We start from the raw sequence: 20,815 nt of genomic DNA, 5'->3' as shown, positions 1-20,815 counted from the left end.
TGGTCGCTGGCCAAGAGCCGGCGCGGCGGCGGCGGGGGGCACCCGGGCGCGGCCCCGCGGCTGGCGGCGAGCGGCGCGCACCCGCACCCGCACCCGCGGCGGCCGGGAGGGGGCAAGGACGGGCGGCCCGACAAGCGGGGCCCGGCGGGGGCCCGGGCCGGCGGCAAGGGGCCGGCGGGGCGCGGTGCGGCGCGGCCGAAGGGCCGGCGGCACGGAGCCGAGACGGCGGCCCCCGGGGCGAGAAGGACCGGGTCGGGACCCCGCTCGGTGCCCGGGCCCGGGCCGGGGTCCGGGCTGACCGACAGCAGCTCGGAGGTGTCGGACTGCAGCGCCTCGGAGGAGGCGAAGCTGCTGTCGCTGGAGCTGGGGCTGAGCGGCAGCGATGGCGAGTCCCCGGGCAGCGCCCCGCCGCCGCCGCCCTCGGCCGGAGAGGCGTCGCCGCTGCCCGAGGAGCCCTCGGCCGCCTCCATGGCCAGCAGCCGCCTGCAGCTCAGCACCTCGCTCGCCTTCTCCGACCTCACCGAGGAGCTGCTGGACGCCGGCACCGACGGGCTGCTCCGCGAGCTGGAGGACTTGCGCTCCGAGAACGACTATCTCAAGGTGGGCACGGCGTGGCGTGGCGTGGCATCCCTGTCACGGCTCGGTGTGGAGTGACATCCCTGTCACGGTTCAGTGTGGCATGGCATCCCTGGGCAGTAGTGGTACAGCATGGCATCCCAGGGCATGGGTCAGTCAGGGTCAGCATCCCTGGCTATAGCGTGGTTTAACGTCCCAGAGCTTTGCACGGCATCTGAGGGCATGGCTCAGCACGGTGCAGCATCCCTGGCCTTAGCATGGCATGGTGTGGAATCCCAGGGCAGGGGTCAGCACGGCTTAGCATCCCTGAGCACAATAGAGCATCTGTGGTCATCATAGCATGGCATCCCTGTGCACAGTGCAGCATGGCACAGCATCCCTGGCCATGGCACAGCATGGCACAGCATGGCATGGCATGCCAAAGCATGGCTCAGCATGACACAGCATCCCTGGGAATGGCATGACGTGGCATGGCACTGCATCCCAGGGTGTAGCTCCATGTGGCACAGCATCCTCGGGTCCAGCCTGGTGCAGTTCAGCATCCCAGGGCATGGCTGGGCACGGGGCACGGCTCAGCTCAGCCTGACCTGGCTCAGATGAGCAGCACAGCATGGCTGGGTGCAGGGCTTGGCACGGCTCAGCCCAGCATGGCATCCCTTGAACATGGCACAGCCAGAGGTGGCCTGGCATGCTGTGGCTGGGCTTGACTTGGCACAGCATAGCATGACCGGATGTCGGGTCTAGTTTGTCTAAGCCTGGCATGGCCACGCTGAACTTAGGGCAGAGCTCAGCTTGGCACAGCGTGGCCCAGCTGGGCATGGTCCAGCGTGGTGTGCGTGCTGGGCGCTGCTCAGCTCAACGTTCCATGGCATGGCTTGGCACAGGGCAGCCTTTGGCACAACATGGGCCGGGTTAGCCAGGCGTGACCCAGCCGGGCATGGCCTGCCCTGGCACGGCACATTGGGTGCAGCACGACCAAGCCTAGCGTGGACCCAGCTTGGCACGGCAAGGCTTGGCACAGCCTGGGCTGGCACAGCTCAGCTCAGCATGGTATGGATGTGCTCAGCCTGGTTGGGCATCCTGGGACACAGTATGGCATAACCTGACCCCGTGCAGCTGGGCATGGCCTGGCAGTTGGGCATGGCTCCCTGCTGCTCTCCCTGCCTGCTGCTACTGCCAGACCCTGGGGACATTTTCCAGCTCTCTTCTTCCCATTGGTTCCTGTGCTCCCCGGGGCTTTTTTCCGGCTCTGCCTGGTTCATAGGGGCATGGTTGAGCCAGGGCAGACATGCTGTGAGGGGAAAGGGACACTGAGCCGTCCCACCTCTGGCACCAGCACCCACCAGGTGCCACATCTGGGGTGGCTGCAGGCATTTTCTGCCCTCTGCTCTCCTTCAGGGTGGAGCTGTGGCTGAGCTGCTTGGGCAATCAGCTGCTGGTGAGCTCAGGGCTGGGTACCAAGGCTCCCCAGCTGCTCTTTGGTGCTGCAGGTTGGAAGTCAGGCCAGCTCTCCTCTGCTGCTGTCCAAGTTTGTGAAAGTGTCAGGATTCCAGCCCCGAGGTGGGCATTGGGTGATGCCCTGGAAGATGCTCAATCAGGCCCTTTGTCCATTAGCAAAGCCCCAGCTCACGGCTGGTGTCCCAACTCCTGCCAAAATTAGCAGCAACAGTTTTAAGGGCTTTGATTTACTGGGAGCTGGAAAAATACAGATGAGGCCCCTGGGTTTCCAAGAACACGCGTGCGAGCGCTGCCATTCCTGCTTCCTCCATTTCCACGTGATCTCCTTCCTGGCAAGCTGCAGGCCAGCAGAGTGTGAGTGATTTACCTGCCCTGAGGGGTGGCAGCTGAAATCCCCTGGCCAGGGACAGTGGGAGAGGGGAGAGCTGCTGGAGGCATGCACCAGGAATGGCCATGGGGATGCTGGTGGCACCGTCCCTTCTTTGCCAGCACTTGTGTCTCCTCCCTGACATGTGCATCCTGCTTATATCCATGTTTCTGTGTTGTAGCTCGCTTCTCCTGACTCTGGAGCAGGAGGTTGCTGGGGTGGTACCCTGGCTCCAGCTGGGCAGAAGCCCAGAGCACACACCTCTTGTGCTCCAAAAAATGTTGGAAGATTTGCCTAGGTTTTCCAGCAAGGAGCAGAAAACTGGGCTGGGCTGCAGCAGAGTGCTGGCTTGTGCCATCTGTGCTAAAAATTCAGCCATTTCAGGACTTAAAACAAAAATAAAGCCCTAACCTGAGGGATTGGCACTGCCCATCTTGCCATGCAGCTCTCCTCCACTCTGGTATGGATGAATCAGACTATCCCAGGTGACTTATTTCCTAGGACTCACCCAAAAAGCTGCAAATGAATATTTTTTCCATGTATTCATCAGCATCAGCTAAAGCCTAGTGCGTATTTAGAGCGAGATGAGGATTTTTGGGGGTGGGAGGGCTTTGGTGACGTTCTGGCACGAGCCAGACGTGTGTGGTGCTACTACGCCCGTGTGATGCACGCTGGGTTTGGGAGCTTCCCAGCAGAGCTCCAGCAGTGCCAGCTCACGTACCATCTTTCCTCAGCTGCCATAAGAAAACCGACTTGTTTAAGCACACCATACCCATTTCTCTTTGCAACCCACATTTGTGCAAGGCTCTGCTTTCCTCCTCCCACTCTGGGTGTACTGGGCGGGCTGGGATCTCCTCTTGCCCCTGCTCTCAGGGCTGTGCACCTGCTGTGACCCCCCTGAATGGGTTATTCCAAGCGTTTCCCCAAAAAGGGCTGTTTTCACAGGCAGCTTGGCAGCCTGGTGAGGGAGGAGGTGCCTTGGTGTCCTTGCCCCGTCTCGCTGTTGCTGAGCCATGCGATGGAGAGCAGCTCCCAGCCCTGCTCAGCAGGCTGGAAAATGTGAGATGTGATACGGCAGCAGCTGCAGAGGGACAGGCAGACAAAGAGTGGGCACGGGAGGGTTTGGAGCAAGGGGAGGGGATGCCTGCAAAGCCTTTCCTCTCCAAGGAAGGGGTTTAGGCAAGAGCTGTGCAATGCTGGGCTGCCTGCCCTTCCCTGCTGCCTGTCCCCCTCCTGGTTCCTGCCCTGGGGCTCACATGCATTTCCCAGCTCTGTGGAGAAACATTTCGAGTGGCTGGGTGCCTTGTTTCCCCCGAGGTAGTCATGCCACCAGCAAGGGCTCTGTGAGAACATCCCACAGGGGTATGGGGGGCTGTGTCTGGGCAGCCTGGTTGGCATTGAATCCCTGCTCTGCTGCTGCCCAGATCCTGCCTGGCCACAGGGGCAGGGACCATGCCTGGGAGTCCCAGAAACCACCTGCAGAGCTCTGTCAGGCAGCCACCCTGGAAGGGGTTTTGCAGCCTCTTGCCTTTTCAGATGCTGCACAGCATGGGATGGGCTGCAGAGAGCTCCCAGCTGTTTGCCTGGTAATTTATGGAGGCAGGTGTAAAGCTGAGAAATGTTGATTTTTCCCTCACTCCCATTACCAAGGGGGAGCTGCCATGCCAGCCAGGGGCAGGGATCAACACACAGGCTGCTGCACTGAGCTCCAGCGTGACATGGATGGCCGGTGTTTGCTGTCAGAGCTGGGCCAGAGCTGCTGTTAATGCACCCAGAGAAACCCCTGTGTGTGACATGGGTGTGCCTCGCCCATCCTTCCACCCATTGCACCCTGGCACAGGCTTGTGGTGCGCTGCATTTTCTGCATCCCCCTTGCTGGCAGGGGACATGCCTGAGCACCCTGGGCAGTTTCCTTTAAAAATCCCCTCTGTTTTTTCTTTTTTTCCCTAGCAGATTCAGGCATAATTCCCTGTGCTGCCTGACGGGCGCTCAGAGTTAATTGAAAGCTGCTGCTTTTGTGCTGTAATCTCGGAGGAAGCCGTGCTTGTTGCTCTCCTGCACGGTAATCCCTGTCTTTGCTCGGGGATCGCGGCGAGCCGCAGGCACACCCCTGCCAGCGCAGCCCAGCTCCGCACAAAGGCGCCTCTGCCAAACACCCCGGCAGCTCCCACCCTTCCTCCTCCTCTGCTGAGGTTTGGGGGTGAAGCTGGAGGGTGTGCCCCCCAAAATGCTGCCCATCCCCCACGGGCAGGCTGCTGCTGCTTGGCTGTGCCCCAGCACCTGGGGCTGCCAGGGTTGCCACAGCCAACCAGCCACAGCCAGCCGTGGCTGCGCTGCATGAGCCTGTTTTGTGTCCCTTGCTGGTTTCTGCTTCTTGGAGATAGCAGGTCCTGCTGGGTTGCACAATGTGTGCCCCCTGCTCTGCTCAGAGCCTGCTGCATTCTTGCAGGCACCAAAGTCAGTGTGTAACTCCCCTTGGGTAGGAGATCCGAGGGTTTAATTCTGCTTCTGCAACCTGTAACGAGTCTGGTCTGCACTCTGAGGTGTTCTCTGCCATCTCCACTGGTCCCTCTCCTGCCCTGTCACTGCTCAGGGTCATCACCCTAAAGCTCAGCCCTTCCTGAAAGAGCTGATGTCCTTCAAGTGCATGTGTGGACACAGCTGTTGCCTCCTCCTGCTCTAAAAATGCATGGATTCTTTTTCCTGAACTGGAAACAGGCAGTTTGCATCCCACCTTTCCGCTTCTTAGTTTCCTTAATAATCTCCCCAGGGAGAGACAGTGTCTCCGAGGTTTGTGTGGAGGAGGTTGAAGGTAGGTTGTCTCTTGAGCTCCTCCACTGAGCATAACCTGGCTCCTGCAGCCACGAAATGGGGTGTTTGCTTCTGCAGACAATCCCTGGGGCATTCAAATGAGTCTCTCTGGACTGCGGATTCCCAGCGTTACTTCTGAGACAGATTTCTAGTATAGAAACCCTGTGAAATCTTTGCTGCTACAGAGATGGGATGAGCAGAGTGCAGTGATGATCCTGAAGGACAAGCAGGGGAGCAGCCCAGGGGTGCTGGGAGGCTGTGACTCCACAAAGGGATGGGCACCCTGTTGTTTACAGGGCAAGTGGCCCAGCAGGGCAGTCCCCAGGGGCATTTGTGTTGGAGAGAAGTCATTTATCTCCTCCTCAGTGTTGCCCTCCTGTCACCGTTTCACACTTCATTTAATATCACTTTACAGTGCCCCATGCTCAGTGCCACCCCTGAATCTGGGACGTTTCTGTGGGGTTCCTCCCCTCTCCTGGTTCTGCTCTCACCTCAATCCAAACATATTTTTTGCTGGGTTGGGCATCAACTCCAGAAAATGTGCAAAGCATGAGGTCCCTGTGACCATCATGGACCCCTGAAGCTGTGAGGGGACCCCAGTGCACCCCATGTGCTGCCTTGGCAGATCAGCTCTGTCCTCCAAGCTCTCTTCCAGTTTACTGGCATTTTTCCACTCTCCAATCCTAATCCCTTTACTGTGGCTTAGCAGCATGGCTTGCCTCCGTGGGGCAAACTGGGGCAGGCAGTGCGCCTGCAGGCTGCATCCACTCAGAGGATTTATCAGGTTATGGGATGTGGGTGAATTCCTGCAGCTGGAGCAAAGACAGGCACTGCTTTCCCAGCCCCCAGTGCTGCAAATCCCCCCAGCCCCACTCCATGGCTGTACTTCCAGGCTTTGCCCAGGCTGGACACAGCCTCCCCCTAAAATAACGGTTGCTACAACCCAAAGCATAAACAAGCAGGAGCTCTTAGCAGGGCAAGCCCAGGCTTTCTTCCAGCAAATGCAAGATGTGGTTGGGTTTTTTCCAAGGTCCCTGCTCCCTGCCCTGCTCAGCTGCTGCCTGGGAAAGCCACATGGCAAGTGAGAGCTGGAACGGTCAGCACTGAAGGAGGATTGCAGTTGTATTCAAGCCACGATTCCTTGGTGGTGAAAGGAAGGCTGTTTTCCCCCACCCGCTGCAGTGCGCCTGCTCACCTGCAGAACATAATGCTTTTTTTTCCTATGAAAGCTTCCAAGGAATAGATGCCATAAACCAGCTCTCCAGGCTGGTTTGGTTTATTGGGGTTTTGCTGATGCCCCCAGGGCTGTGGCCCTGCCAGGGTGGGAGGTGGCAGTGCTGGTGGGGGGTTCCCATCGAGTTTGTCACCCTATGGTGCATCCCAGCCCTTGCAGGAACGTGTGGCTCGTCCCAGGGGGGTTTCACACCTGACATGTCCAGGAGGTTTTCTCAAACATGTCTGCAGTGATGCCCATTCACAGGACAGTCTCTGGCTGTCCCTGGAACAGCCAGTGTCCCCAGGACCCCTGTGCTCATCCCAAAGCCTCGGGGCTGTTTCTGAGACAGAACAGAAGCAGATCTGTTCTCAAGACCCCCTGTGGAGAAGCAGAGCAGCAGAGGGTGACAGGGCCCTGGTGGCCATGGTGCCGCTGGCAGCCCAGGCCATCAGATAATCCGGGATTGTCTAATTGAGGTTCCTTCTTTGTTACAAAGTGTTTAAAGCCAACAGTGAGCGACTGTGACTTGTCCCTGCAGCTGCCGGCCCTTTCCCCAGGCTTGGCTTCTCTCAGGGAGTTCTTGCAGCTGGGGCTTTGTCAGGCTGGGTGAGTGTGGCAGCCACTGTGCCAGCGCCTGGCAGAGCCAGCACAGAGCTGCCATCTCGGGCTCTAGGGTCACTGTCACAGCAGTGAGGGGACAGCCCCCTGTCCCCTCTGCCCAGGGTGAATCAGGGCTGAGCATCCTCAATGCCTGTGCCAGATCCTTTTGTTCCCTGACCATGCTGCGGTGCAGAGCGGCAGTGTGAGCCACTCACTTCTCAAGAGGCAGTTGCATTTAGCAATGTCAGGAGGTCTTTAGTGGCAGGGGTTTTGGCAGGAAAGCAGATACCTGATCCTTTCCCAGGAGGGATCCTTGGTCCCACTGGGTCTGGTCGAGGAGAACACCCTGTGTGGTGGGTGGAGCTTTTGCTTGGGGGATTTGGGTTGACACCATGTTCATGGTGACGTGGACAGAGCTTGGTCAGTCCCCAGGGACCAGAGGGGACAGTCCTTGAGCATCTCCAGTGACCACAGTCCTGTTCTGGATGAGGAGGTGGCACTGGGGACCCCACAGTAGTCGTGTGCCACAGCCCTGGAGGAGGCTCTGGGTCAGTGTTGGTGCCAGCAGGATGTCACCCTTGACCCTGCTGTGACAGTGATGCAATTGCTCTGTGCCAGAGGCTCTGCTGTGCTGGAGGAGGTCACTGGCAGAGCTGATGAGACTGGGCAGAGGTGGAACAGAGGATCCAGCCCAAGGACTGCTGCTTGGTGGCAAAACAAGGGGCAACCTCCAGTCCCCAGTACTGGTGGCATCTGGTTCATGTCCCCACATTGCCTCCCCTAACAGCTGTCCTCGCCTGCCATCTCCTCCTTCCCTCGCCTGCCTCCCTGACACATCTTTTCCAAAGATAACCTAATTTTTCTCCCTGTGGCTGCTGCCTGAGCTGCTCCTGCAGCTCCTCTCCCTCCCCCACCTTCCTCTTTCTTTTACCACAAATACTCTCAGGCGCTTTTGTTGGCTGTTCCCCCTCACATGACTGGCTCACTCCTGGGTGATGGCATCCAGCTGGCTCTGAGCCTTTTCCTGCAAGGATTGGACTTGGCCCAAGGGGTTGAAGACCTGTGAAAATGGCTCATGGGATGGATGGATGGATGGATGGATGGATGGATGGATGATGGATGGATGGATGGATGGATGGATGGATGATGGATGGATGGATGATGGATGGATGGATGATGGATGGATGGATGGATGATGGATGGATGGATGGATGGATGATGGATGGATGGATGGATGGATGGATGGATGATGGATGGATGATGGATGGATGGATGATGGATGGATGGATGGATGATGGATGGATGGATGGATGATGGATGGATGATGGATGGATGGATGGATGGATGGATGGATGGATGGATGGATGGATGGATGATGGATGGATGGATGATGGATGGATGATGGATGGATGGATGGATGGATGGATGGATGGATGGATGATGGATGGAGAGCCACGGTGGTGGGGAGGTGTCGCAGGGGAAAAGAGGGCAGAGCAAGCTGCAGGGTCTGACCCAACATCTCCCTGCAGGATGAGATCGAGGAGCTGCGCGCCGAGATGCTGGAGATGCGGGATGTCTACATGGAGGAGGACGTGTACCAGCTGCAGGAGCTGCGGCAGCAGCTGGACCAGGCCAGCAAGACCTGCCGCATCCTGCAGTACCGGCTGCGCAAGGCCGAGCGCCGCAGCCTGCGCGTGGCACAGACCGGCCAGGTGGACGGCGAGCTCATCCACAGCCTCGAGCAGGACGTCAAGGTCAGCCTGGGAGGGCACCTCCCCACCCAGACAGCCCCCAGAGCCCCCACAGGGGGTTTTGCTGAGTTGTGGGCATGGAAGTGGCAGGGGATGTCAGGGCGCAAGGAGCTCTGTGAGGATGTGAAGTTTGTGATAATGTGCAGTTTTGTTGGAGGCATTGTAATTCCCTGCTAGCAGTGTTGATATGGGAAGTGGGGAGGAGTGCTTTCAGCTCACAGGTGGTCTGAGAGGGTCCTGGTGGTGGAGAGGACCAGCACTGCCTGAGAATGTGCCATATGTGAGGCTCATCCTGTGCAGGCTGGAGCCCAGCCCAGCCCTGTGCCCTGGGGCTGAGCTCCCTTATCCTACTCCTGTGGGGATATGATGGGGCCACCACGGCAGGATGGAGCATCACAAGTGTGCAGGGAGGGAGTATGGGGACCAGGACCCTGCAGGCTTGGGAGCTGCTTCTCTCGGCCATCGGGAAAACCTTGCAGAGCCCCAGGCATGGTGGCACGCGGGGCTGGGGCAGGGACAAGAGGATTTCTGCAGGGTGACGTTGCTTCACCCTTGAGGAGCCTGGTGAGTGTTTGCTGAGGGCTCTCACCAGCGAGACTGCTGCCAAGAGGGGTGCGGTGGCAGTCGGAGACAGCTCGGGATGGATGTGCAACAGCTTGAGGACTAACTTTGTTTTTTGAGCAGAAAAGAGCTGGTCCCGGAGCCAAGACATGCCACAAGCATGGGGCTGTGAACCTGCCTCGCTGCCCATCCCTGCTGGGGCCCCAATCCCCTCCCCAAACCACCCATCAGCTCCCCCCCAGCTTGAGTGGCTGCTGCCAGAAACACCCCCTCTAGCTTCTCCCTTTCTGGGAAAGAAAGCACAGCCCATCCTCGAGGGAACAGGAGCCCAACCCCACGGCCTGAGATCCTGCAGCAGGGCTTGCTGCTGCCTCCACAGTGCTGATATCCCAGGCTGTGCAGGAGACCAGTGGCATTTGAGACAATTTTTGCTGTCCTGCAAATGCAGGAGGGAATGTTTTGTGTTATTAAGCTCCCTTTATGCAGGGGACTGCTCCTGTGCAGGGATCTGGAGAGGGGGAGCTCTGGGATGGATGTAGGCATCCTCCACCCTGGGGCAGCTGCTGGTTTTTCTGTAATGTGATGCAGCAGCTCGCCTTTCTTCTGGCCAGCACAGCTGCTGCCTGCAGCGACAGGCTGCCTGCTCTGCTGCTGCCTACCAGCTCTTCCAACCTTCTGGGGGGTTCTCCAGCTTTGTAGTATGAGAAAATGGTGATTAATATCTCCCAGCAGCATGCTAGGGCTGGGGAAGGCAGGATTTGGCCAGGGGATGGGGATGCAGGGCAGCCTTGCAGCTGGTGAAGGAACAAGAGCAGTCACAGCACACGATTGAGAGGACAGACACAAGGGCCGGGGGTCACCCTGGGTCCCACATGGTCTCTCCCAGAGGGTCTCAGTAACTGCCTGGTGATCTCCACATGAGGACTGTGGGTGCCCAGGAGCTGTAGTCTCAGCCCCCTGCACATTGTGCCCACTCTGATGAGAGCCCTGTTGTGTCCCCAGGTGGCCAAGGACGTCTCTGTGCGGCTCCACAATGAGCTGGAGGTGGTGGAGAAGAAGAGGATCAGGCTGGAGGAGGAGAACGAGGAGCTGCGCCAGCGGCTCATCGAGACCGAGCTGGCCAAGCAGGTGGTGCAGAACGAGATGGACAAGCTCCGAGAGGTGAGTGGGACACGGGAGGGGGACCAGGAGGTGTCCCCAACGCTGTGCTCATAGCAGGTGTCCTGGCCCTGGATCGTGGGATCCCCCAGCCCTGCCTGAGTCACTGAAACCCAAACCGTGCCGCAGATGCTTGTGAAACCCGAGCAGCACCTGCCCTCGCATGCTCCATCCCACCCTGCGGGCACAGGCTGGCTGTGCCCCATCCAGGGGGGGCTATGGGACTTCCCCACTGCTCTGGGGGCACTTTCTATGTCCCTGGCCACTTGCTCAGCCCAGGCCCCTTGGGCCATGCCCGATTCCATCTGGGCAAAGCTCCAAATGATGTATGGGGTCCCTGTCCCTGGCAGAGTTCCTGGTGCTGGCTGTATCCTGACCACATCCAGGTTCAAACTGGGCTGAGATGTCCCAGCAGTGTCCCAGTGGTGCTGTGGAGCTGGGTGGGTGCACAATCCCCTCTGTGTTCTGGGCAGCCACAAATGTACCCATATGCACAGGTCCTGGGTGCTCCATGTCATGCTCTCTTTGGGACCAGCTTCTGGCCAGGATCTGTGTCAGCCTCGGTGACAGGAAAGGCATCCTGGTGACAGCATGGACTTGAGATCCATTGCAGCCCTTGTAACCCACTTCCCTACTGCCCGGGATGCCTTTGGTCCCCAGGGAGCCTCGGGATGCATCTCTGGCTGAGCCGTCAGGCCAGTGTGGGGGAGGAGGCACAGCCAAGGGAAGGCTCTCACTTCCCCCACTGTGCTTCCTGCACACGGCAGCTCCGGATCTCTGGGGCCATCCCTGCTTAAAGCCGAGCCCAGCTCCTGGGAAGCTGCAGGATCCAGCTGTACCCATCCCCTCTCATCCATGCCCGTGCTGGTGACACTCAGCAGCATCCCCCACACGGGGTGCCTTGCACAGCCCTGCTAACAGCCGTGAAATGGGTTTCCCTGCAGCCCGGAGCGCGGGCTGAATAACAAATGGCAGCAGCGGGAGCTGGGCTGGAGCTCTCCCGCACTCGGGAAACAGGCAGGGAAATGGTTCTGTGGTCAGGAGAGGCAGGCACTGCCTTGCCCTGGCTGAAGGGGTGGGGTGGGATACTGGCCCCTCCTGCAGCTGCCTGAGCCCTGGGGACACTGCTGACTGTCCCCAAGCTCGGGATGGCACATCCCCAGGCTAGCAAGGGCGTTGGGGTTACTCACTGATTGCAGAGTGCTAATTAGGCAAACATTAGACAAAGTGAGCTAAAAGCCCTCCTCGTTCCTGCTGCTGCAGGGCACAGAGCCTGGCAGAGCTTGTTAGCAGCTAGAGCCAGGGACTGTGCAGGGCTGCACTCACCCCTCGGGGCTGATTATTCCTCCCTTCCAAGAGGATTCTCCCATAATTGGATAATTGTCTGGGGATCATTCCCAAAGGCACAGGCATTTTCCCCTCTTCTGTCTCCTAAAGGGGTCGGAAAAAGTGGGATCAATCTGGGTACCCCATGCCAAGCCTGCCACACCAAGCTTGGCTGTGACAGGACCCTCAGGCATGGCCACCCCAAGGCTGCTCCCAGGGTGAGGCAGTGACAGCCACGTCTGCCCCAGGGTGCTGTGCCCGGGGCTCTTTGGGGCTGCTGCTGCCCTTTGCCAGCTGCAGTCCCCAGCACAGTGGGGATGAGGGCACAACCAGCCCCTGGGAGAGGCTCTGCAGCTCCAGCAGCTCCAGGGATGGTTGTGGCCTTAATAGGAAAGCCTGGAGCCCTGCACCTTGGCACAGGCAGCAGCTTACATTTCACAGCTGCTTTCTCTGGCTGCTGGGCCTCAGCACCAGCTTGGAAAGAGGTCCAGGGCAGCTGCAGGGATCAGCCAGCACTCATGGGAGGCTATGTGGATGTTCTTGAGGGTCTTGCCCCAGCTCCCTTCCCCAGATAACTGGCTCTGCTCTCTCCACCTGCATTTTAACTGTGCTTTTGGTCTGCCTTATTGCTCTGTCTGCCTTCCCCACCTCCCAGCTGTCATCACGAGCCTGGACATTGTCCCTTGTGTCCCCTTGTGACCTTGACAGCAGAGTCAGCGTCATGCTGAGGGACCAGGACATGTCCCTAGCTTGGAGAAAAGGCGATGGGGAATGTCATCATGTGCTGCTCCCACACTGGAATGTCGTGAGAGCTGTCTCTTGGCCTGGTGGTTGGATTCCCTGCTCCATGCAGCCCTGACAGGGACAGTGACTCAGCCTCTCCACTCTTCATGGCTCATTTCCTGCTCACTCCTGCTTTTTCACTGCTCGTTTGCCTGCAGGGGGAATTTCTGGCCAAACCTCATGATGTGATGCTTGCTAGTCCAGCTCCCTCAAAGCAAAGGGCCTCCCTCAGCCCACTGTGGCTCAGGGCTCGGGTGTTTTCCTGGGGTCCATGAGCATCTGGGAATGTCAGCACCGATGTCCATCCACACTGAATCTGTGTGTCTGTCACTGCTGGGGTGCAAGGCCATCACTGTGGATCATAACTCTCTCTTCTTCCTGCAGAACTCCCTGAAGAAGCGGGGGTCTCGCTCCTTGGGCAAGACTGAGAAGAAGCCTTCAGTGCAGGTATCAGCACCTGAGCACCCAGGGCACGCCACAGTGACCCACCAACACCCCAGGTCACGGTGCCAGCTGGAGACTGAGCCCAGACCAGGAGTAAATCCGGGCATGGCAGCGCCATCCCCTCCTTGCAGGGCTTTGCAGAGCTTTCCTGCCGCTCAGAACCCCTGCATAAGGGAGGGATTGATGTGCTGGGCCATCCTCTTTGTCCTCAACCGCTCCCTTGTCTCATTTATCAATGGAGCAGCAGTGGCTTTAACCCTTTCCCTGTGTAAGGAGCTGAAGGAGTTTGGCTTTTACATTGCAAAGCTGCTTCTGCTCATGTGGCTCTGGCAGCCCGTGTCCCTCCTGCCAGTGCCAGCAGCTGTGCTTGAGGGTGCTCTGGGAGCTTCACGGGGTCTGGGGGAGCGGAGGGTCCCTGTGAGGATGGCTGGAGGCCACATTGCTCCTGCCCTCCCAGGCTGCTGGGGCAGCACAGGGAAGGGGATTTGCCAGTGGCAGCAGGATTTCAGCTGTCACTTGCTGTTGAGCTGAGCTGCTGTGACTCGCTAATGCTGTTACCAGGCTCAGAGAGGCAGAGCTGCTGTTGCAGGGATAGAAAGGCAAGAGGAAAAATCCTCTTTCAAAGGCAAAAGACCTGAAGGGTTTATTTTGGGGAACAGATCTGCTCCCCCAGAGCTGGGACACAGAGGCAGACCGTGTAAAGACACTCCTGACATGCTGCTGAGTGTCTCCTGGCAGGAACCCTGAGCAGCCCAAGGGGTTTGGGTGACCTGTGTCCTTGGCACAGGCCCTTCTGTGCAGTCACAGGACAGAGATCCCCAGGCCCTCAAAGTCTTTATTTATCACCTCCCTTTAACTCCATTCTTGAGAGCCCTTTCTGGCCAGCTGATGGTCCCAGCATCCTTCCCCTCATCTCCCCAGAGAGCACTTACAGCCAGCTCTGCCCTGAGTTGATGGAGAGGGCTCCTCCATCACCCCTTTCCTGAGGCTGAAGCCCCTCATCTGCCTCCTCCTGGGGCAGGAAACAATCCAAGCCCCTCTGCTTCCCCATGGAACTAAGACCCTTCAGCTTGGGGCCAGGTGGCCCCAGGTCTGTGGTGGGACCAATGCTCCAGGAACTCTGGGCTTCCCTGGCTGCAGAGGCCCCTGGATGTGGCCCCCATCAGCTCCCTGTCCCTGCTCAGCTGTGGCTGGTGGCCCTGTGGTCACAGATGCTGTGACTCATCTGTGGCTTCCTGGGCCCCTTTCCTGCCTGGCTGCGCTGGGTGAGCATCAGCAGTCCCCAAAAATGGAGCTGGGAGGGACAGACTCAACGCTGAGGTCTCCCCAGACCCCAGGAGCACTCCAGGCGGTCTTGGGGACATGTGTGTGTCTCTTTGCTGATGCCAAGGCATAGAGGGACACATTGGGTTGCTGCTTTTTTTTTTTTCTCCCTTGGAAAAACAGGAACTGAGGTCATGTCTGCCCTGCCTGCACCAGCCCTCCCCTAATCTCCTCACCTAATTAGGGGGGCACAGCTTTAATGCGCCTTAGTGAGGTCGTGTCCCAGTGCACAAGCATGCAGGGTGGTTCCTGTGGTCACTGCAGGACATTTAGGGAATAAAATGGCACCCCAAACTCATGGGAACCCCCTTTCCATCACCCCTGGCCTTGTTATGAGCAGTCCAGGAAGTCTGCAGAGTAAATACGGCTGTGGGGTTTGGGGTGAGCATGGGTGGGGCTGGGGGTCCCAAAGAGCACCCAAAGAAGGGGACAGCTCGTTTTTTCCAGCAAGGAAAGGGGAAAGGGGGTGAGTTCAGCCAGGCAGAGGGCTACCAGGGCCAGCAGCCACCCAGCCAAAGGGCTTGGCCACCTGCAGCACTGCCCAGCTCCAGTGGGTGCAGTGAGGTGAGGGTCACAGCCCAGCAGGTCCCCTCCTGGCACTGACCACGCCGGAGCCCGGAGCACTCCAGTGACCCCAGGGCACAGGAAGCTGCGAGCTGGACGTCAGGAAATCCTGGCCCTCCATCCAAAAAGCTCCCAGAGCAGAGAAACGGTCTGTCTGGGCAAACAGCCAAGATCCTAACTGCTAAATAAAAAAAGAACACATGGAGAAATGGTCCTGAGAAGCAGAGGGGCTTGGGAAGGGACTAGGGAGCTGATGCTGAGGCTTTGCCTGGGTTTTCAGTGCCCTGGCAAGGTGGTGGCAGCGAGGCTGGAGGTTGGGACTTCAAGAGGTTTTCAGCTGCTTCTCTGCCCTGTGATGAGAGTGGGAGGCTGAGCAAGAGGAGCAGAGCCCTGACGAGGGCATTTCGGTGCCAGTTTTGGGGAGGAAACCTTAATAACCCTGTGGAATCTTGAGAGCTTTCTCTTCCCCTCTGCCCTGTTGTGGATCAGGCTGGACTTGGTCCACACATCCCTGGTGGTGTGTGTCCTTCTTGGGGCAAGACCCCAAGGTCCCCTCATCCATCCCATCTCCAGGCTCACCCTGAAAGAGATCCAGGATGGATCTCAAAGCTTTTCCTCCTCCAGGAGCAGAGCCAGCAGCTTCCCTGGGATGACTGGCGTGGGAGGGTGGCATGTCCCCAGGGCTCTCTGGGGATCACCGTGGCCCCTGGGAGCATCTTTCTAATACCCACCCCCTCTGGGTCCCCAGGAGGACAGCGCAGACCTGAAGTGCCAGCTGCATTTTGCCAAGGAGGAGTCAGCCCTGATGTGCAAGAAGCTGACCAAGCTGGCCAAGGAGAACGACGGCATGAAGGAGGAGCTGCTGAAGTACAGGTCCCTGTACGGGGACCTCGACAGCTCCCTCTCCGTGGAGGAGCTGGCTGACTCTCCCCATTCCCGGGAGGCCGAGCTGAAGGTCCACCTCAAGCTGGTGGAGGAGGAAGCCAACATCCTGAGCCGGAGGATAGTGGAGCTGGAGGTGGAAAACCGCGGGCTGCGGGCGGAGATGGACGACATGAAGGGCCAGGGGGACAGGGAGCTGCCGGGGCAGGACACGCGGTTCCTGGTGGGCATCTCAAGCTGCGGGGACGCGGGGGACACGGTGGCGGAGCTGCGGCGGCACCTGCAGTTCGTGGAGGAGGAGGCCGAGCTGCTGAGGCGCTCGCTGCTGGAGCTGGAGGACCAGAACAAGCTGCTCCTGAACGAGCTGACCAAGTACAAGTCGGACCACGAGCTGGACGTGACGCTGTCGGAGGACAGCTGCTCGGTGGTCAGCGAGCCCTCGCAGGAGGAGCTGGCCACGGCCAAGGTGCAGATCAGCGAGCTCAGTGGCAAGGTGAAGAAGCTGCAGTACGAGAACAGGGTGCTGCTCTCCAACCTGCAGCGCTGCGACCTGGCCTCCTGCCAGACCACCCGGCCCATGCTGGAGACCGACGCCGAGGCCGGCGACTCGGCACAGTGCGTCCCCACCGCCGGCTGGAGGGACAGCGTGGGCGGCAGCGAAGCCGACGGGCAGGACAGGGGGCTGGGCAGTGGGAAGGTGCCTGATGGCCCTGCCAAACTGCTCAAGCCCAAGGACTTGGAGATCTTGCTGGGCATCCGGGACCAGGCGACGCTGGTCAGTAAAGCGATCGATGTCTTGATTTCGGATGCCAATGGGTTCACCTCGGGGCTGAAGGCTTGCTTGGACAACGAGTGTGCGGGGGTGCTGCTGGGCGAGGCAGTGGGCAGCGGTGGTGACAGCCCCAGCGATGCCAAGCTGATGAACGTGCTGCTGATGCGGCTGGGCGTGCTCCAGCAGGACCTGGGCTGCTTCGTGAGGAAGGTGGACCACCTCACCGGTGGCTTCAAGGAGCACACGGACTCGTTCCCCTTCTCCAGCCCCAGCAGCCACGACGTCACCAAAGAGCATGCCTCTGACTTCCAGGTACGGCTTCTTCCCACATCCCTCACAGCAGCTGCTGCTTTATTTGCCACCACGTTTCCTCCTGCTTTTACGGAGCAAACCCTGATACCCAGTGTAACCTCCCTCCTGCCTCTCCAGAGCAAAATCCAAACTAACACCTCACTGCACGCCAGTGGCACCGGGGACAAGGTAGGACTCTGCTCCAACAGAGTGTGCCCAGGGCAGGAGGCAGTGGACATCCTGGCACTGGCTGGTTGTGCCAAGGCTGCCCTGCCCATGGCCAGGGATTCTCAGGTGCAATCCCACCTCAGCAGGGGCTGATGTTTTGGCTGCTCTCCCTGGCTTAGCCACCATTTTGTTTCAGAAGCTCTTGCTTGTCGGAGATGAGCTGGGTGGGAGGAGAGCAGCCTGCAGCCTCCAAAAGCAGCCCAAATTGCAGGGACCCTACTTGCAGGAATCCTCCATCCCCAGAGGCACCCAGGCAGAGTAATTTGGAGAGCAAAGTCTTCAGGGCAAATCTGCATCCAAGGGAGAACACCTTTGGAGCAGTGCAGAGCAGCTCATGCCCTGCAGTCCCGCTGTTCTCAGGAGTCCCAGCTCGTGCTGGGGGCCAGGGGTGTCAGTGGTGGTTGGGGCTGCAGGCACAAGTCCCTTTTTGGAGCACACTCGCTTGTTCAGAGTCCTATTGTTCTGCATGTGGTCCCCCCAGCCCGAGGTCCCAGTCTCCCCCAGTCACTGCATGGCACCGTAACTGGTGTTTGCACATTTTTTCCCTCTTTCTCTCTTTTTTCCCCTTTCCCCGAACAATCCAGGCCACGTGTCTCCTCATCCTGTGTTTCCTTTTGGTTTCCGCATTGTCTCCCGCCATGGTGATGAAGCTCCTTCTCCTCCTCATCCTTTTTGTTGTCTTGTAGTTCTTTACTGTTTCGGAGACCCATTGTTTTGTTTTCTGTTTTTTTTTTTCTTCCCGCTCTTTTGGTTTGTTCTCATTAACTTGCCCACGCATGCAGCAGCCTGATTTTAGGGACGCCGACCCTTTCCGCATCCCCCACACCAAGGACTCGGACCCCGCCCATCCCCGGAGCTACAAAACCTGCCGGGCTGAGGAGAACGACTCCTACGCCACCGAGGTACGACACAGGCAGGAGCCATGTCCCCTTGGCCAGCGGGGTTGGGGACAGGGCTGTGGGACAGGGTTTTGAGAGCTGGGGACAAGGGAAGCTGCAGAGCCTGGTCAGGGAGGGACACAGGGAAGTGCAGGCCAGCTTTCCCATCCCCTTCTGGCTGTTACAGATGAAGGAGCTGCAGCTGGTGCTGTCAGAGGCCAACGAGAGCCTGCGGGGGCTGCAGGAGCAGCTCTCACAGGAGAGGCAGCTGAGGAAGGACGAGGTGGACAACTTCTCACAGAAGATCTGCCAGGTGAGTAGGTAACAGCCTCTGCCCCTCAGAGACAGCTGTCCTCAACCTATGGAGGTGCCACCTCCAGGCCCAGCCCTATGACCCACATGAGGACCTGGGTGTCACCTGGGAGCACACACAGCATGTCCCATTTTCAAGGCTGAGCACACTCCTCCTTGCACATGGAGCCATGCAGGGATGCCCCCATGGCCCTGCTGTCCCCAGCATGATCCCAGGGTGGTGCAGCTCCCCTGGATGGGGATATGGGGCTGGCACCAGGCTCAGCCCAGACCCTGGGGAGGAGGCATCACCAATGCCTGTCCTGAAGCCACTCATCTCTCCACAGCTGAAGGAGGACCACCAGAAAGCACTGCTGCGGCGGGAGTTTGAGCTGCAAAGCCTGAACCTGCAGAGGCGGCTGGAGCAGAAGTTCTGGAGCCAGGAAAAGAACCTGCTGGTGCAAGAGTCACAGCAGTTCAGGCAGAGCTTCCTCCTGCTCTTCATGAAGCTCAAGTGGTTCCTCAAGCGCTGGCGCCAGGGCAAGGTGGTGCCCAGTGAGGGCGAGGACTTTTTGGAGGTACAGTGGGCTGCCATGGAGGGGAGACCGCACTGTTAGGTGTGTCCCTCATGCCTGTTTGCCCTGCCCAGGGCTGTTTGGGTGTCCCCCCTCCCTGGCCAGGGGCTGTGGGTCCTCATATCACCCCAGCCATGGTGTCACCCACAGGTGAACAGCATGAAGGAGCTGTACCTGCTGCTGGAAGAGGAAGAGCTAGCCCCACAGCAACAGGCAGACAACAAGATGTGTGCCGGGGACACCTGGACCCCCAACACGGTGAGCAGGGTCCCCACAGCCCAGGGGGTGGATCAGGGTAGGATCAGCCCCTGCTGTGGCTGTGTGGCATGGGGCTCCTCTCGGGATGCGTGCCTGGGTGGGGATGCTCCTCCCCAGCACATCACCCCTGAGGATGGTCTCCTGCCCTGGTGGCTTCCCCTGTCCCTCACCTTTGCAGCAGCCTGCAGGGCTGGGATGCAGAGCTCCCACTGAGTCCCACCCTGTTGGGTCCCCTCCTGCTGCCTGTGCTCACCCCTGTTCTCCTGCAGCCCAACGAGTGCATCAAGACTCTGGCAGACATGAAGGTGACCCTGAAGGAGCTGTGCACGGAGCTGCGGGAGGAGCGGCGCGGTGCCAGCGAGCTGCAGCAGCAGTTCACCAAGGCCAAGGCTGCCTGGGAGATGGAGCGCGCCGAGCTCAAGTGCCACATTGCCCAGGTGGGAGCCTCGGGCACCTCGCGGGCTGGCAGAGCTCCCCCATGCCTGCCTGTGCCCTGTGCCAAGCACTGGGCTGGGAGCAGGGTGGCACTGTGGGAATCTTAATTAGCAGCCACTCAGGCAGGAGAGTTTCCATGGCAACGGGGCTGGCATGGAAATCTGACTGTGGAGCAGCAAAGGATGCTCTTTATTCCTCTGTCTGGGGAGGGTGGGATGGGACAGGGGCTCAGCATCCCTCCCCTGAGCACAGGCAGCTGAGAGCAGCATCAGAGCCCACCTCTCCCCCACCCCGAGTCACAGCGCAGGATCCTTGCAGATGCTGCCAAAGGGACGCACGGCTGCAGGGAGGCAGGAGGTGGAGGGAGGGCAGCTCGGGCACTGGGGGAAGCTCCTGCATGTAGGATGAGTCCCACCAGTCCCTCAGCCCTGCCCTCCCAGTGCTGAGAAATTCCCACTTACGCTGTGCTGGCAGCAGCCCATGGCTGAACATCAGCTCTGCTCCTCAGCCCAGGTGCCAGCACTTTCCAGGCAGAATTTCTCCTGGCAGAGCATGAGTCTCCAAATCCCATATCTCCTTCTCAAAAATGAGCAGAGCAGCCATGGTGGCAGCACCCCAGTGGTGCTGCATCCTTGGGGCTGCTCAGGCAGTGCTGCAGGTGATGGTGCCCTTCTTGAGGAGCCATGTCCTGCAGGCAGGAGCACAGCCAAGCAGGCAGGACATTCAGCCTGTGTCCTGCTGGGTGACCATCTGCTGGGCCAGCTGGCATGATGTGGCTGCAAGCCAGGGCTGGCCATGGCTTGGCTGTGCCATGGGCAAGCCATGTTGTGTGTGTCACGTCCTTGGGGACATTCTTATTGCCCAGCCTGGCAGCATGGGACTGGCTCTGGCAAGCGGGATGCCCGCAGCCCTGCCCATTTGCTGGAGATGTCCAGCACCACACTGGAGCCTTGGGTCCCTCACAGCCACCACCGTGTCCCCACAGCTGGAGTCAAAGGCAGGCAAAGGGATCGCAGAGCGTGCGCTGCCAGACTGGAAGGTGGCACTGAAGAGGGAGCGTGAGGAGCACCAGCACCTCCTGGCCGAGTCCTACAGCGCTGTCATGGACCTCACCAAGCAGCTGCAGATCAGCGAGAAGAACTGGAACCAGGAGAAGGTGGAGCTGCTGGCTCGCTTCAAGGAGGAACAGCAGCAGGCAGAGCAGCAAGCAAAGGACCTGCAGAACAAACTCAACCAGGTATGGTGTCCCCCATCCTGCACATGTCCT

The 20,815-nt window shown here is 59.2% G+C and overlaps 1 protein-coding gene across 3 annotated transcripts in view; it reads left to right on the top strand.

Annotated features, from left to right (window-relative positions):
- The first annotated feature begins 219 nt into the window (after positions 1 to 219).
- SOGA1 (suppressor of glucose, autophagy associated 1) overlaps positions 220 to 20,815 on the top strand; it is a 29,500-nt gene continuing 8,904 nt past the window's right edge. Inside the window, exons 1-11 of one of the 3 annotated variants that reach the window (XM_053958397.1) lie at positions 220 to 600; positions 8,558 to 8,782; positions 10,343 to 10,501; positions 12,992 to 13,054; positions 15,687 to 16,904; positions 17,894 to 18,013; positions 18,177 to 18,302; positions 18,628 to 18,858; positions 19,006 to 19,113; positions 19,383 to 19,550; positions 20,534 to 20,785. In XM_053958397.1, the coding sequence (XP_053814372.1) occupies positions 469 to 600; positions 8,558 to 8,782; positions 10,343 to 10,501; positions 12,992 to 13,054; positions 15,687 to 16,904; positions 17,894 to 18,013; positions 18,177 to 18,302; positions 18,628 to 18,858; positions 19,006 to 19,113; positions 19,383 to 19,550; positions 20,534 to 20,785 (2,802 nt within the window). In that variant the 5' untranslated portion in view covers positions 220 to 468. The remainder of the gene's footprint in view (positions 601 to 8,557; positions 8,783 to 10,342; positions 10,502 to 12,991; positions 13,055 to 15,686; positions 16,905 to 17,893; positions 18,014 to 18,176; positions 18,303 to 18,627; positions 18,859 to 19,005; positions 19,114 to 19,382; positions 19,551 to 20,533; positions 20,786 to 20,815) is intronic. The other 2 variants (XM_053958395.1, XM_053958396.1) reach the window with 2 other exon arrangements.

The sequence above is a fragment of the Vidua chalybeata genome, chromosome 17 (genome assembly GCF_026979565.1).
Source record: "Vidua chalybeata isolate OUT-0048 chromosome 17, bVidCha1 merged haplotype, whole genome shotgun sequence".
In the NCBI taxonomy this organism is placed as follows: Eukaryota; Metazoa; Chordata; class Aves; order Passeriformes; family Viduidae; genus Vidua; species Vidua chalybeata.
This window is presented reverse-complemented; position numbering and strand designations above follow the sequence as displayed.